The 13,443-nt window shown below is 43.6% G+C and overlaps 1 protein-coding gene across 7 annotated transcripts in view; it reads left to right on the forward strand.

The window, feature by feature from the left end:
* Positions 1 to 314: 314 nt before the first annotated feature.
* Positions 315 to 13,443, forward strand: part of tnca (tenascin Ca) — a 37,600-nt gene continuing 24,471 nt past the window's right edge. For 2 of the 7 annotated variants that reach the window (XM_047570096.1, XM_047570097.1), the window contains exons 1-6: positions 315 to 617; positions 7,745 to 8,306; positions 8,801 to 10,114; positions 10,485 to 10,748; positions 10,838 to 10,953; positions 12,203 to 12,356. In XM_047570096.1, the coding sequence (XP_047426052.1) occupies positions 7,829 to 8,306; positions 8,801 to 10,114; positions 10,485 to 10,748; positions 10,838 to 10,953; positions 12,203 to 12,356 (2,326 nt within the window). In that variant the 5' untranslated portion in view covers positions 315 to 617; positions 7,745 to 7,828. The remainder of the gene's footprint in view (positions 618 to 7,744; positions 8,307 to 8,800; positions 10,115 to 10,484; positions 10,749 to 10,837; positions 10,954 to 12,202; positions 12,357 to 13,443) is intronic. The other 5 variants (XM_047570098.1, XM_047570099.1, XM_047570101.1 and 2 more) reach the window with 4 other exon arrangements.

Raw genomic sequence — 13,443 nt, forward strand, 5'->3', positions numbered from 1 at the left:
TGATTGAAGCCTCCAGTCCTGCTTCACTTTTCCCCTCATTGCTCCGCTCTTTCCCCTCTAATTTCCCTGCACAACCACAAGCACCGCTCACGACTCTCTGTCTTGACTCCCAGTCGACGGTGGCATCTCGCTGAAAGGCAGCAGCCGATCTCCGCATCCATTAGTTACAGTAGGAAGGACGGACGGACGAAGGGAGGGAGGGAGGGAGGGAGGGAAAGTGGAGTGGCTATTTAAGGGCTGGAGTTTAAAGCGATGGGGGTCTGACCTAAGCACTCCTCACACTTTAAAAGACATCTACTCCCACTCTTGTCTCTCCCTCCCTCCCTCCCTCGCTCCATTTCCCTTTTTCTTTCTTTCTGTCTGTCAGTAAAGCAGCTGAACCACAGCCTGAGCTGTGAGCGGTGAGGGGAGATAAGAAGCTGGCAGAGGGAGGACTGACAGAGCCGCCGCCACCACCACCACCACCACCACCACCACCACCACCACCACCACCTACCTGGAGAGGCTGCGAGACGGAGCAGAGAAGCATCTCTTTTTTTTTTTTTTGTATCTTCATTTTGGCATCCTTGAATCTCACTTATTTTACCTGCGTGTGACCAAAAAATAGAAAATAAAAGGTAAGAGGATACATTTATGCATTTCACTTGCTGCTTCTTTTACTTTTGAGTTTAAAGCCTCCTCTGCACGGCTCTTGGGGTTTGCATTGATTGGGAGTTTATACTGCAACTTCTCTCCTCACCGGGTGGAGGTGGGAATCGGAGGTGATGGCTGCTGAACATGTGGAAGAGTCATGCCACGGGCTTTGATCGCATCAGGGGAGGAGGAGGAGGAGGAGGCTCGCAAATGTTTCCGTCAGACCGTAGATCCACGGTGGAGCGTGGAAAGATAAAAGATGTGCATGTGGTTGTGTCTGTCTGGGGGAAGGTTTTTTTTTTTGCAGACCGGGTGATTCATCGTTCGCCACCTTGGGCGAGCATCATTTTTCCCCCCCGCGGTGGAGTTTTAAATGGAGGGAAGAGACGTCCGTTCAGTGCATTCGTTCTGCTTAATTGAAATCTCCCGTGGTTTTTAACTTCAGTTTCATGCAGGAAGATGAAAAATCGTTCCTCCGATGTGCATTTTATGTTTTTTTTTTAGATGCTTTATTATTTACAGCGTCTCTGCTATGTGCGCGGTGTCAAGGGTTGTGAGAGAAAGGTGTCAGATGGACAGCTGGTTTTAGTGGCTGGGGTCCCCCCCCCACCCTCCAGGGGCTCGTCCTACACCGTTTCCCCCCCCCTCTTGCGTGACCTCCTCCACACCGAGAGCCAGAGGTTGATCGTAACTCATCATCACACGCCTTTCAATGTTTTTTGGTTTTTTTTTTGAGGGGAGAAGATGTAAGATGTCGCCCGAAAGCCTTTTTGGAAAAGAATGTCATTATATAAGTGCAGGTTGAGAGTGAGCTCGGTGTAAATCTGTCACAAATCAGGTGTGTAGGAGGACGACTGAGCACAGATGTTGCTCCGTCGATGCTTCCGTCGATTCATCATGTCTTTAGTTTTTTTTTGTTTAGGTTGCAGATTAAAAAGATTGATTCATCCCTTTTTACTTCAGAGTTTCGCGTTTTGTCACTTTATTGGATTCGAGTCAGGAAATGAGGCTCATGTTTGTCTAATCAAGAGTTGTTTGGCTTGAGTTACAGAGACGGAGCGTGAAGACGAATGTTTCCTCGAATATGACAGTTTAAAAAAAAAACAATGTTTTATTTTGTCAGGCTTGATCATGCAGGAGGAAAGACACGCTAGCTTCTGTCAATCTGTCATATTTTAGTTTTTCTTTAGCAGATGAAAACATTGATTGTTTAAAATGCGCCTGAGCAACGAAGCGTTTCCTTTTAGATCGAGCTCAGAGTTTTGTATCGTGTCACTTTTATCTGTTTGTTGGATTTCAGTCAAGAAATGTGGAACAAATCAAGAGTTCTTTGATTTGAATTACTGCGACAGAGCTGTAATTTAAGCAAATATGACAATTTAACAGCGATTATGTTCTATTTTGTCTGCCCTTTATTTCGCAGGAGGTAAGACATGCAACGTTTTTTTGCAGTCGATTCATCATATCAGTTTTTTTATGTAGCAAATTAAAAGAGTGTTTCATTTCTATGAATAAATTTTCACATTTAATCATCTGGAAAAGCAGATATCCCACGTTTTCTCTCACGATCGACATATAAAAACATCTCCTGATGCCTTTAATTGCGCCTGGTCGGTTGCTATCGAAACGCCTGTCTGCATCCTGTTCACGCTCACTTTATTTGTATTTAAAGACCCACTGGAGGATAGCGGCCGTGCAGCACTTAATGAAGCGCCTGCTGCAGTTTCTGCGATTGTATCGGCTGCGGGTTAACTGCTCCAATTAGCTTTGTTCCTGAGATGATTTCCAGCTGCTCCAGATGCTGTGAGAAACAAGGACATTTTACAATTAAGGCAAAATAGGAGCGTAAAAATATCCCGGGCGGATGGCCCGTGGATGGGCCTGTGTCTGCGTTTCATCAGCCGGCTGATTTCACAGATTTGGGATGATAAGCTCGCATGCAGTAGCAGCAGCACTTTCAGTTTGTCTAAACCTCGAGTGGTTTGAGTAGACGCACATAGACATTTCTTTCTTTCTTTCTTTGACTAAGCAAAACAGATGTCGTCAGTCCAGCGCCAACATTCCCAGTTTTCTCTTTTCCACGCGGGAAAGTTCCCTTCTCGCTGCCAGGACGAGGGGAAGAGGGCTCGAGCTGCAGCGACTGGATAACAGCTTAGTGAACAGGTTATATTTATTTCGAGATTCTCTCCAAATTATCCCACAGTCGGATGAGATGTCCTCAGTTGACCCCAGGCGGACTCTTTGCTGCTTCTTCTTCTTTTTTTTTTTTTGGAGACACTTTGGAGTTCCCTTAAAAGAGAAACACCTCAGAAGTCTTTACGTTTTACAACTTAAATGCTCTCATGTCTGCGGTATACGATCATTAAAAATACATTTATATACTTAACGTTTTATAGAGACTCTCTGGAGGCTATTTAGTCTGATGCTACATCTGGGAAGTTGCACATTATGAAGCCTCTATGAAGGAGCTGCACCTTCACCAGAGCTACCCAGACTCTCTGGAGTTGTAACACACCTATAGATGAGCTGTTTAGTCCGGAGGTGTCCAGACTGAGGCCAGGAGTCCATTCTTAACTGGCCTCCACAAATGGATCTTGCATTTGACTCTATTGAACCATTTAGTTTACAAGAGTAAAGATTAATTGTAGAAATTTGGTGATTAAAAAAAAAGTGTGTCTGATTGATTCTGTTGCTGTGATTAAAGAGTAGAATGTACAACGACACCTTGAAACCGAACGTCAGACCTACACTGGTGAGAGCAGAAAGTTAAGCAAATCTTAAAGTTCTGCATGTGGGGCACAGGGATGACATGACCATAACATTACGACCACCTCCTAACATTGCGTAGGTCTCACTTGTGCCTGCAAAACAGTTGTGACTCATCAGAGAATGGACATGGACCTTCTGGTGGTGGAAACAGGATGATGTTAGAGGGGAAGGTCCTCTGTAGATCATCCCATTGATACTTGGTCAGTTTAGGGTCTAGTGAATTTGGAGGTCAGGTCAACACCTTGGTGCTGTTCATCATTGGTCTGATCTTGGTGGGTCTTAAATGTCTATTGAATGAAAACCAGGTCCAAAAGTTTCCCAGCAGAACTTTTGAATTGTCACAACATGGTCAATGTTATTTACTTCTCCTGTCAGAGGTTTAGTCCCTCTTTCAGATCTTGCAGCAGCTGGAGACCTTATGCACAAAAGCCATTTTTTGCTTTTTGGTTGGTTTTCAGTTATCCTGAGCCCATCCATGTTTATCTGTGCTGAGAGGTATTGCTAGACATCTGAGAAGTGTAGATAAAAATGTGACACAAATTATTTGGAATAAGTAGTTTTCTGCCACATTGGTTGTATTAAAGTGATTTAAAAACAACAAAAAGTACTGAGAAAATTGTGTAAACACCAAGAAAATTGATGTACTGACCATCCGTCTTTTATTAGCATGACTGAAAAAAAGGGATTCAAGTTAATTCTTTGTATTAAAACGTCTATTTTCTCTATATATAGGTCAGGTATATTGATCTACTTCAAAGGTTCTCACAAGCATTTCCTTCCGAACACATCCAGGGGGAGCCCTGCTGAGGAATTTAAATGATTCATTCTTCAAGGCTGCAAATTATCAGCGTTGTAAAGTTTCCCTGAAGGAGATCAGAAACATGTTTTCAGGACCTCGTTGTCAGCTTTACAGCTCCGCCTACCTTCATCCTCCCACTGTCCAGATGTGCGAGAACTCGTGAAACCCAAGCTCAGTTTTATATCTTGTGTCTTAACAGATAAGACGGAGGGTTGGCAAAAAAAGAGAGAGAGATGATCAAAGAGAGGTCAGGTCAGAGGTTTTGGGACAATAAAGGGAAGGAAAGATGACTGATGAGAGGAGTCTACCTGCATACTTCTACCAGAGCCCCTCCAGTTTAAAGCAAAATACACATCAGTTTGATTTATGGAGGACACCACGCTGTCTGTCATCTAAACATGACCATAAAACCCAAGGACATCATCCAGTCATCATGTTGTATTTAAAGCCTTCAACTGGGATTCCTGCGTCTGTTTTATCGGTTTTCTCCCATATATAAATGTTTCAGCACAACCTTCAGGAGCGTCTTTATATTTTGAAACAAATCTGATTTTCTTTCTGTGCATCATCCCCAGTATCCGACAACAGTTGACTGTATATCACGTTGTTAAAAGTAGATTTCATGAGACGAAGCCTGGAGACAGCCAGAGTGTTTTGGGGTCAAAGGTAGAAATGAGGTCAAGTAACTGCCGGTTTTTGGAGAATGCTGGATTTTTTTATGCCTCACAGCAAGAAAAGTTTTGGTTTAAAATTGACGATGGCCTTTAAAAGAGTTTGCATGTTGTTCCTGTGACTGCGGTCCACAGATATGGATTCAAATTAAGTGTAAACTCCTAGCTGGCTTAGGATTGTAGGTATTTTGAATTACCTTCTTCCAAGCTGAAGAGAAATCCGACTCTCATTTGTGTTCCAATTGAACTCCTTAAAGCTCAGGCTGCACCTCCATGCTAACTAAATAGCTAGCTACACTGACTTACTTGTTAGCTTTCAGAGCTCCTTGTTATGATGTGTTGTTGTGTCGTTACGTTGTATTTAGCCAGTGATAGACAGTGATAAGTAGACGGTTGCTCCAATCGACCTGCCAGGTATTTCCTTTCAAAGAGTTTCCAGATGGTTCTCTGCAGCAAACCATCTGGAAAGGTTATAAATCTGGGTTGGATTCTGAATTGTGAAGTAGATTTTTAAATTTTTTTGGAATCTTGTTGGATTTTATATGATATTTATCATGGTTTTTGTGTTGCTAGTTGAGACCTGAGGTAGGCTAGAAGGTTGGATTTATGTGCAGGTATTTTTATTTTTTGTTCCTGGAGCAAAAAGTATATTCTTGTTACTGGCATGCAGATGCAACAGACGCCCGGCCGAATCTTTCGTCGAACATCATCTGACGGCCGAGTATAGACAAGCATTATCTCAGCGAATACTTTCCTGAAGCTCTCATGAGAATGCCAGTGCAGGTGCACCACCACGTGTGTTTTCATATCTATAGCTGCATGCACAATGCAGCTGCAGAAGGAAGTCGTTCTTCACTGCTTTGCACGTGTATGCAATCAAAACGTCTGGAATACAGTTGCAAAGATTCATCACCTTTTTGTGGAGGTGACGTCTGCTGCCTTCCAGACGCAGCATCCAGACAGGCATGTGAACAATCGCCGGCTATTTGAGGACAAAACGTGTTACACAACAACCTGTCAGCAACCAGACTGAAGTTCTAAAATATCAAGGTTTATGTACACTACCGGTCAAAAGTTTTAGAACAAACATTTTACTCTGAGAGGAAGGCACAGGCTGAATAAACAACTGAAGAAAAACAAATCATGAATCAATATATAACCCTAAATATATTCTAAACTTTGGACTCATCAGAGTAACCATCTTTGGTTGATTTAACATATGAACAAACTTGTGACATTCTTTCTTTCTAAAATGGAAATCAATTATTTTTCTTCCCAATTTTGTTGCAAAAGTTCCCAGAAATGTGCGACACTGGTCGGGAGCTTTGCTTTCACTCTTCTGTCCAGTTCATCACAAACCAGCTCCATGGGGTTAAAGTCTAGAGACTGGGCCATGGTCCACTCCATGTTTCCAAGCTTTCCATCCAGTTTTTATCCTAAGGTAGTTCTGGTAGAGCTTGAACTTAAGTTCTGGGTCATTATCTTGCTGTAGGATGGAGCCCTGACCAACTATACCAGAGGATACTGATGCTGTTCTAAAATTTTGACCGGTAGGGTACATATATATCCTAAAACTCTATAAGAGAAGATGTTTCCATTAGAGAGGAAGAGGAAAGAGGAAAGTCCTGTGTCTCAGTTCTTCAGGTCCTTTGGAAACTCATGGCTGAGTAATCTGAGGAGGCTTTTCCCACGCCTAGGAAGGAGCTCGTCATTTCTCCCCCACAAATTACAGAGTTCTTAGTGTCCAGCTGTCAAAGTCATCAAGTGATTAGTGGGCGAGAGCCCGTTCTATGGAAGGAATCACACCATTTCTGCACATAAATGTATGGATAGCAGAGGAATCTGTGCTATAATTCAATACGAAACAGCTGAGATTTCTGAAATACCGTGAAACAAGTTGACGTGCCAGCACAACTGTGGATTCTTTGAGGCTTCTCTTATTCAACAGTGCATTCACAGGAATGTCAAAAAAAATTTGTAGTGAATCATTTCTAATGTTTTCAAGTCTTTCTAGGTCATGCACCAAAACAACAAACCCAAACACACCAGATGTTTTACCAAAAAAAATGGTTAATAAAGAACAAAATGAATGTTTCGGAACGGCCAAGTCAAAGTCTTGACCTTAATCCACAAGAAATGTTGTGGACGGACCTGAAGGCAAATAGGTCGTTTGGAAACCCACCAGCGTCTCAGAGCTGTTTCTGAGGAATAGGCTAAAATTCCTCCAAGCTGCTGTAGACAAATGATCAACAGTTATTGGAAATATTTCTTTACTGTTATTGCTGCATAAGGAGGGCACGCAGATACTGAAAGCAAAGGGTTCACTTAATTTTGCAACTAAATAAATTTCATTTGTTTAATTGGTTTCTCTATATTTACTTTGAGTCATTTCTATGTCGAAAATTCATATTTTCTGTTATTTTACTCGATTATCAGTAACCACCTATCACAGCTGTTACTGGACGAGAAGCGGGATTTGAACCAAGAACCTTTTGCAAAAGGTGCACTTAAAATGTTCTCTTGTTTTCCTTTTGACAAGGGCACAAAGTTTTAGTTTGCAGTGATAATGATGAAGAAACGCATTTAAACGGCTGTAAATTACATTGGCATACTGGAGGAAATGAAGTGTGAAAAAATAATATAATTTTGTGCTTCATCCTTCTGATTATTATGCTTTCCCTCATATTTTGTTCATGTGTGGCCCAGATAAGGAACCAGTCGCCTAAAAGACTTGTTTCATCCATGACACATATTATAGATGATTTTCAGCATATAACTTGGACGTGCTTTGAAACTCAAAGCACGACCATTGCAGTTTGCTTGTGAAAAAAAGTGACATTCACTCTTGATTTCATTGTCTTTGTCTTTACAGGACTTTCACCATTAACCAGGATCAGCCTTTTGTCAGAGGTTCAAACAGATATTTATTTCAACAATTCCACGTCTTAGATCTACCATGGGTCAACAAAGCCTTCTGGGCTGCCTCCTCCTAATCGCTTTGCTCAGTTTATCCAACGCTGGGCTCGTGCAGAAAATCCTGCGCCACCGACGACAGACTCTGGCGTCTCCTAAAGAGCATAACATCACCCTCGGCAGCGCGGACCATCCTGTGGTTTTCAACCACGTCTATAACATTAACGTTCCAGCCAGTTCCCTGTGCTCTGTGGACCTGGACGCTCCAGACAGCACCCAGCTCCTTCCCAAAGACGCGCCCGTCCCCTCGGGCTCCGACGTCACCGAACACACGCTCAACGGGGAGAACCAGATCGTCTTCACCCACCGCATCAACATACCGCGGAAGGCCTGCGGTTGTGCCAATGACCTGCCCGCCCTGAAGGATCTCATGAGCCGGCTGGAGATGCTCGAGGGGGAAGTTTCGGCTTTGAGGGGTCAGTGCAGCGGTGACGGGAACTGCTGCGGTGCCCAGGTCACAGGTGAGTATATGTTACAGCCAACGCGGTAAAATAATCCTTAACTTATCTGACTCAGCATTAAAAGATACATTCACTGGGACTTTTAACAGAAAGACCCTTGAGTGTCTTTTACAAATCACATCTGTTCCATTCATCTGTTCTTTTGAATTTAATCTGGGGTGTCATTTGCTCTGAACAGAAGAAGCCAGCAGTTCAGTTAACTTTGAGTGGGGCTTAATTTGGACTCAAAAAGCTTAACAGCTTAACATGCAGCCTTAACATCAGCGAAAGTAAGAAGTCAAGCAGCAGTTTAAAACTAGCCTTAGTTGTTTGTTGTTAAAACTCTCTTGAAGACTACACTTGTGCATCTGCAGGCTGTAACTTTATACAAATAAAAGAGCTGTGTCTTGACATTTAAAGCTCTGGACATTGGCATGTTGCAGAATCTTTGCACCAACATGGACAAGAAAGATAAATATTGTTGAGAACTTTTTTTTTTTTTAATGTTTTTAAAGGTGAAGTGGGGACAAAACCGTTCTGCAACGGTCATGGAAAATACAGTACTGAAACTTGTGGCTGCGTATGCGAGCCTGGCTGGAAGGGCCCCAACTGCACTGAGCCCGAGTGTCCCGGTGACTGCCAGGGCCAAGGCCGCTGCGTGGACGGAAAATGTGAGTGCTTCAAGGGCTTCACCGGAGAAGACTGCACAATCCGGGTCTGTCCTGTGGACTGTGGAGAGCATGGCCGGTGTGTGGGCGGCGTTTGCATCTGCATGGATGGCTTCTTCGGACAGGACTGCTCAAAAAGCAAATGTCCCAACAACTGCCAAGGGCGTGGCCGGTGCGTGGAGGGCGAATGCGTGTGCGACGAGCCCTGGACCGGCTATGACTGCTCGGAGCTCATCTGCCCAAAAGATTGCTACGACCGTGGGCGCTGCATCAACGGCACCTGTCACTGTGACGAGGGGTTCACGGGGGAGGACTGTGGAGAGCTCACTTGCCCTAACAACTGCCACGGCAATGGTTTCTGTGTCGACGGCCAGTGTGTCTGCAACGCTGGCTACAGCGGAGAAGACTGCTCTCAGCTCACCTGCCTGAATGACTGCAACGGCAGGGGAACGTGCTTCAATGGGATGTGTACCTGCGACCCAGGCTACCAAGGTGAAGACTGCAGCCAGCTGGCATGCCCGAACAACTGCAACAACAGAGGCCAGTGCATAAATGGACAGTGCGCATGTGATGTTGGCTTCCAGGGGTATGATTGCGCCGAGCTCTCCTGTCCCAACGACTGCCTGCAGAGAGGCCGCTGTGTTAACGGCCAGTGTGTGTGCGAGGAAGGCTTCGCCGGCGAGGACTGCAGCATACGTACCTGCCCGTCAAACTGCTACGGCCGGGGGGAGTGCGTCAATGGGCGCTGTGTGTGCCACGCAGGCTTCACAGGTGAGGACTGCGTTTACCTGAGCTGCCCCAACGACTGCCAAGGCCGCGGGCGGTGCGTCGACGGGCAGTGCGTTTGTGACGAAGGGTTCACCGGAGAAGACTGCAGTCAGAAAGCTTGTCCCAACGACTGCCTGGGTCAGGGTAACTGCGTTGACGGCAAGTGTGTCTGTCACGAAGGCTACTCTGGGGACGACTGCTCTGTGCACGCATGCCCAGATAACTGCAACAACAGGGGGCGCTGCATCAACGGAAGGTGTGTTTGCGAGAGTGGATACGAAGGGGAAAGCTGCGCAGAGCTGAGTTGCATGAACAACTGCCAGGACAGAGGTCGCTGTGTGGACGGTCAGTGCGTATGTGACGAGGGATACATCGGGGAGGACTGCTCAGAGGGTAAGAAGCAGAATCACACACAGAAAAAAAGAAAAAAGATTTGGCTGTTCACACCTTCTGAAAGTTTCCATGTGTTTACTGGATGTACTATAAAAGCAAATTCAGAGTGATGTAATTTCCTTCCATTCTCAGAATCCACCACTCATCCTCAGAGAAACTATTTTTGGTCAATATAAAAGAGGTTTCTGGTTTGTGTGCGGCCGTTGTCTGCATTTGGTTTGTACTTTTTTGGCAGTTCTTCACACCACAGACAGATGTGGCTCTGGAGTTCGCATTAGCTCTCCGGGGTGGATGCTCAGTGACTTGGGGCATGAGAAACCGCCTAAGAAAACACCCTCAGCAGTTTTTTGTTTCTTGTTAATTTTTCCAGTGTCTCCTCCGAAGGACCTCGTTGTTGCCGAGGTCACCACCGACACCGTGGACCTGTCCTGGAACAATGAGATGCTGGTCACAGAGTACCTAGTGACGTATGTACCCAACTTTCCTGGGGGTCTTCAACAGGAGTTCACAGTGGAGGGAGACAAAAACATTGCCACCGTTAAGGAACTTGAACCCGGTATCGAGTACCTGATAAATGTCTACGCTGTTTTAAGCAACAAGAAGAGCATCCCTGTCAGTGCGAGGGTGGCAACAGGTACAACACAAACGGTTTCGGTTATAGTTTATTGATAATATCTTAATAAAAGAGTAATTTTAGATAATTTTTTGCCTTCATTCTTCCAGATCTCCCACAGCCAGAGGGTTTGAGATTCAAATCAGTCAGAGAGACCTCAGTAGAGGTAATGTGGGACCAGCTGGACATCCCCTTTGATGGCTGGGAGATCTATTTCCGCAACACGGTCAGTCTGCCCATCTCCTTTGAAGTTGTGCCCTGGATTTTATTAACCATCAGGGAAGGAGTGAGAGGTGATAAAGCTATGCCAGCTTAGTGGAATCTCAGCGAAACATGGATTTATTTCAGCGCCAAACCCTTAAATTTGCTTTGACATATGGGGGGAAAAAAACTCAGTGAGAGGAAGTCTGGATGTCATAGAGCTGTGGCTAAATATGCCACTGACAATCCAAGAAAAGAAGTGACTGTGAGAGCTAATAAGTTTTATATTTTGTGGCCTCTGCAGAGTATTCGTTTTAAACAGCCTTTATTACATTGTCCTTTCCTGACCTTAAAGTTTCTATCGCTGCCTTTCTCTTTCATACATGAATAGATGTGTGATTAGATGTCTATTGACTAGAGTGTCGTTACACAGTGTACAAAAGTGTGATTGTTCACAGTTTTCCATGAAACAAATAACCTCATCCAAACTACAGCTGATCATCCTTCAACTTGTCTTTTTTGACAAGGGATGAGAAAGGTAGTAGGGAACGTGTGAGAATAATTGAAGAGTGAAAGAGAAGGGATGAGAAGAGTTGAGTGAAGGGATGCAAAGGGTCGAGGAGAAGAGTCGAAGACAAAGGAGGAGAAGAATCCAAAGGAAGAGTCGAGTGAAGGGATGCGAAGGGTCGAGGAGAAGAGTCGAAGACAAAAGAGGAGAAGAATCCAAAGGACGAGTCGAAGACAGAGTATGAGAAGAGTCAAAGGCAAAGGACGAGAAGAGAAGAGTCAAAGATAAAGGATGAGAACAGTTGAAAAGCATAGTGGAAGACAAAGGATGAGAAGAGTCAAAGGGAAGGGATGAGAAGAGTAGAATAGAAAGAAAGAGAGGGGTTAAAGAGAAGAGTCAAAGACAAAGGATGAAAACATTTGAAAAGAAGAGTCAAAGACAAAGGATAAGAATGATCAAAGTAAAGAGATGAGAACAGTCGAAGTGAAGAGATGAGAAGAGTTGAAGAGAAGGGTAGAAGAGAAGACTCGAATAGTAGGGATGAGATGAATCGAAGAGTTGAAGAGAAGGGATGAGAAAATTCTGGTATCATTCTCCTCTCGGACTTGTCAAGAAAGCAAATATACTGTCGAGCTGTGTATAAACTTAACTGCTTAGAGTAATTCCAATTTATCTGCTTCAACTTGACTTTTCTCAGTTTTTACTTGTGTGAATTCCCATGAAAAGCATAGTTTGAAATAAGTCGATGTATTTTGTGTCTTTACAGAAAGAGGAAAACGGAAAAGTCATGAGCACCCTCCCTCCCACTCAGAAGTCATTTGTCCAGTCGGGGCTCGGACCGGGACAAGAGTACGAAGTCTCCATCAACATCGTCAAGAACAACACCAGAGGACCCCAAACCTCCCAAACAGTCACCACCAGTGAGTTTAAACCACTCAGTATATACAGAGAATCAATAAAAACAAAAAAAACAAAAAACACGTTAATGTAAATTCCACAAAAATAAAGAGGAAGAGTCACACATGAAATCCCCCACTCTTTATATAAAGAGTGATAATTCAGCCATTTTCACTGTTGCTAAATCTTCGCTCTGCTCTCTAAAAACATTTTACTGCTGTTCTAGTCCATACGTTACGCTCTGAAACACTCAACTCTGCACATAATCACCACACAGCACGCCAGGTCAAACAGCTTTTTTTGTCGTTTATGTCGACGGACTCTCTCTCGGTACCGTTTCATTACTGACATCATGCGTTTGTAGTTAAGCTCAACACGTGTGCTGCAAATGAATCCCAGAAGCTAGGTTTAAAACTTCAGACCCAGAGGTCGTTTTGAAACATGCAGAAAATTAGTTTCCTCAGGAGATTTGTCAGGTAGTAAAGTTTCATGTGTCGGCCCAAGTGTCTCCTTCATCTTATGGAGACTCTTTAATACTTTTTACCATTAAAAACGACTCATCTGATCCACTTTTGGATTTTTCTCAACTTTTACTGGATTAATTTTCTAGAGTCCTTTATCACATGAGGACATCAAATTATTTTATAGTTACATCACTATGCACCGGATAAGTAAACTTTACGTTTTACTCATATTTACTGACATTATCTCTAATTTTAAGCACCACACTTTTTGACAGACTGCAAAGAAACTAAACTTTGCACATTTGGATTAATAATAAAGATTTTTTTATTTTATTTTTTAAATCCTGGGGGAGAATTTATGAACTGCCTGGCAGTATTTAAATCAGCTCCACCTTTACCGATCACCGAACAGATCACAGAGCCGCATGTCAACACTGGTTTAGTCTGATCACAGGATTTGCTGATTTGCACTAAGACAACCCCTGCAATTATTACACATCATATAGGCGAATAAAGTCATTAATTTTGAATGTGAAATGAGAAATAAATAAAAAAACTATTTAATAGACCAACAAGTACTGTTTCCATGGGACCCACAGGAAATACTACTTGTATTGTCTTTTATAATAAGTCCCCATCTCCATTA

This window comes from Mugil cephalus, chromosome 19, assembly GCF_022458985.1.
Source record: "Mugil cephalus isolate CIBA_MC_2020 chromosome 19, CIBA_Mcephalus_1.1, whole genome shotgun sequence".
Lineage (NCBI taxonomy): Eukaryota > Metazoa > Chordata > Actinopteri > Mugiliformes > Mugilidae > Mugil > Mugil cephalus.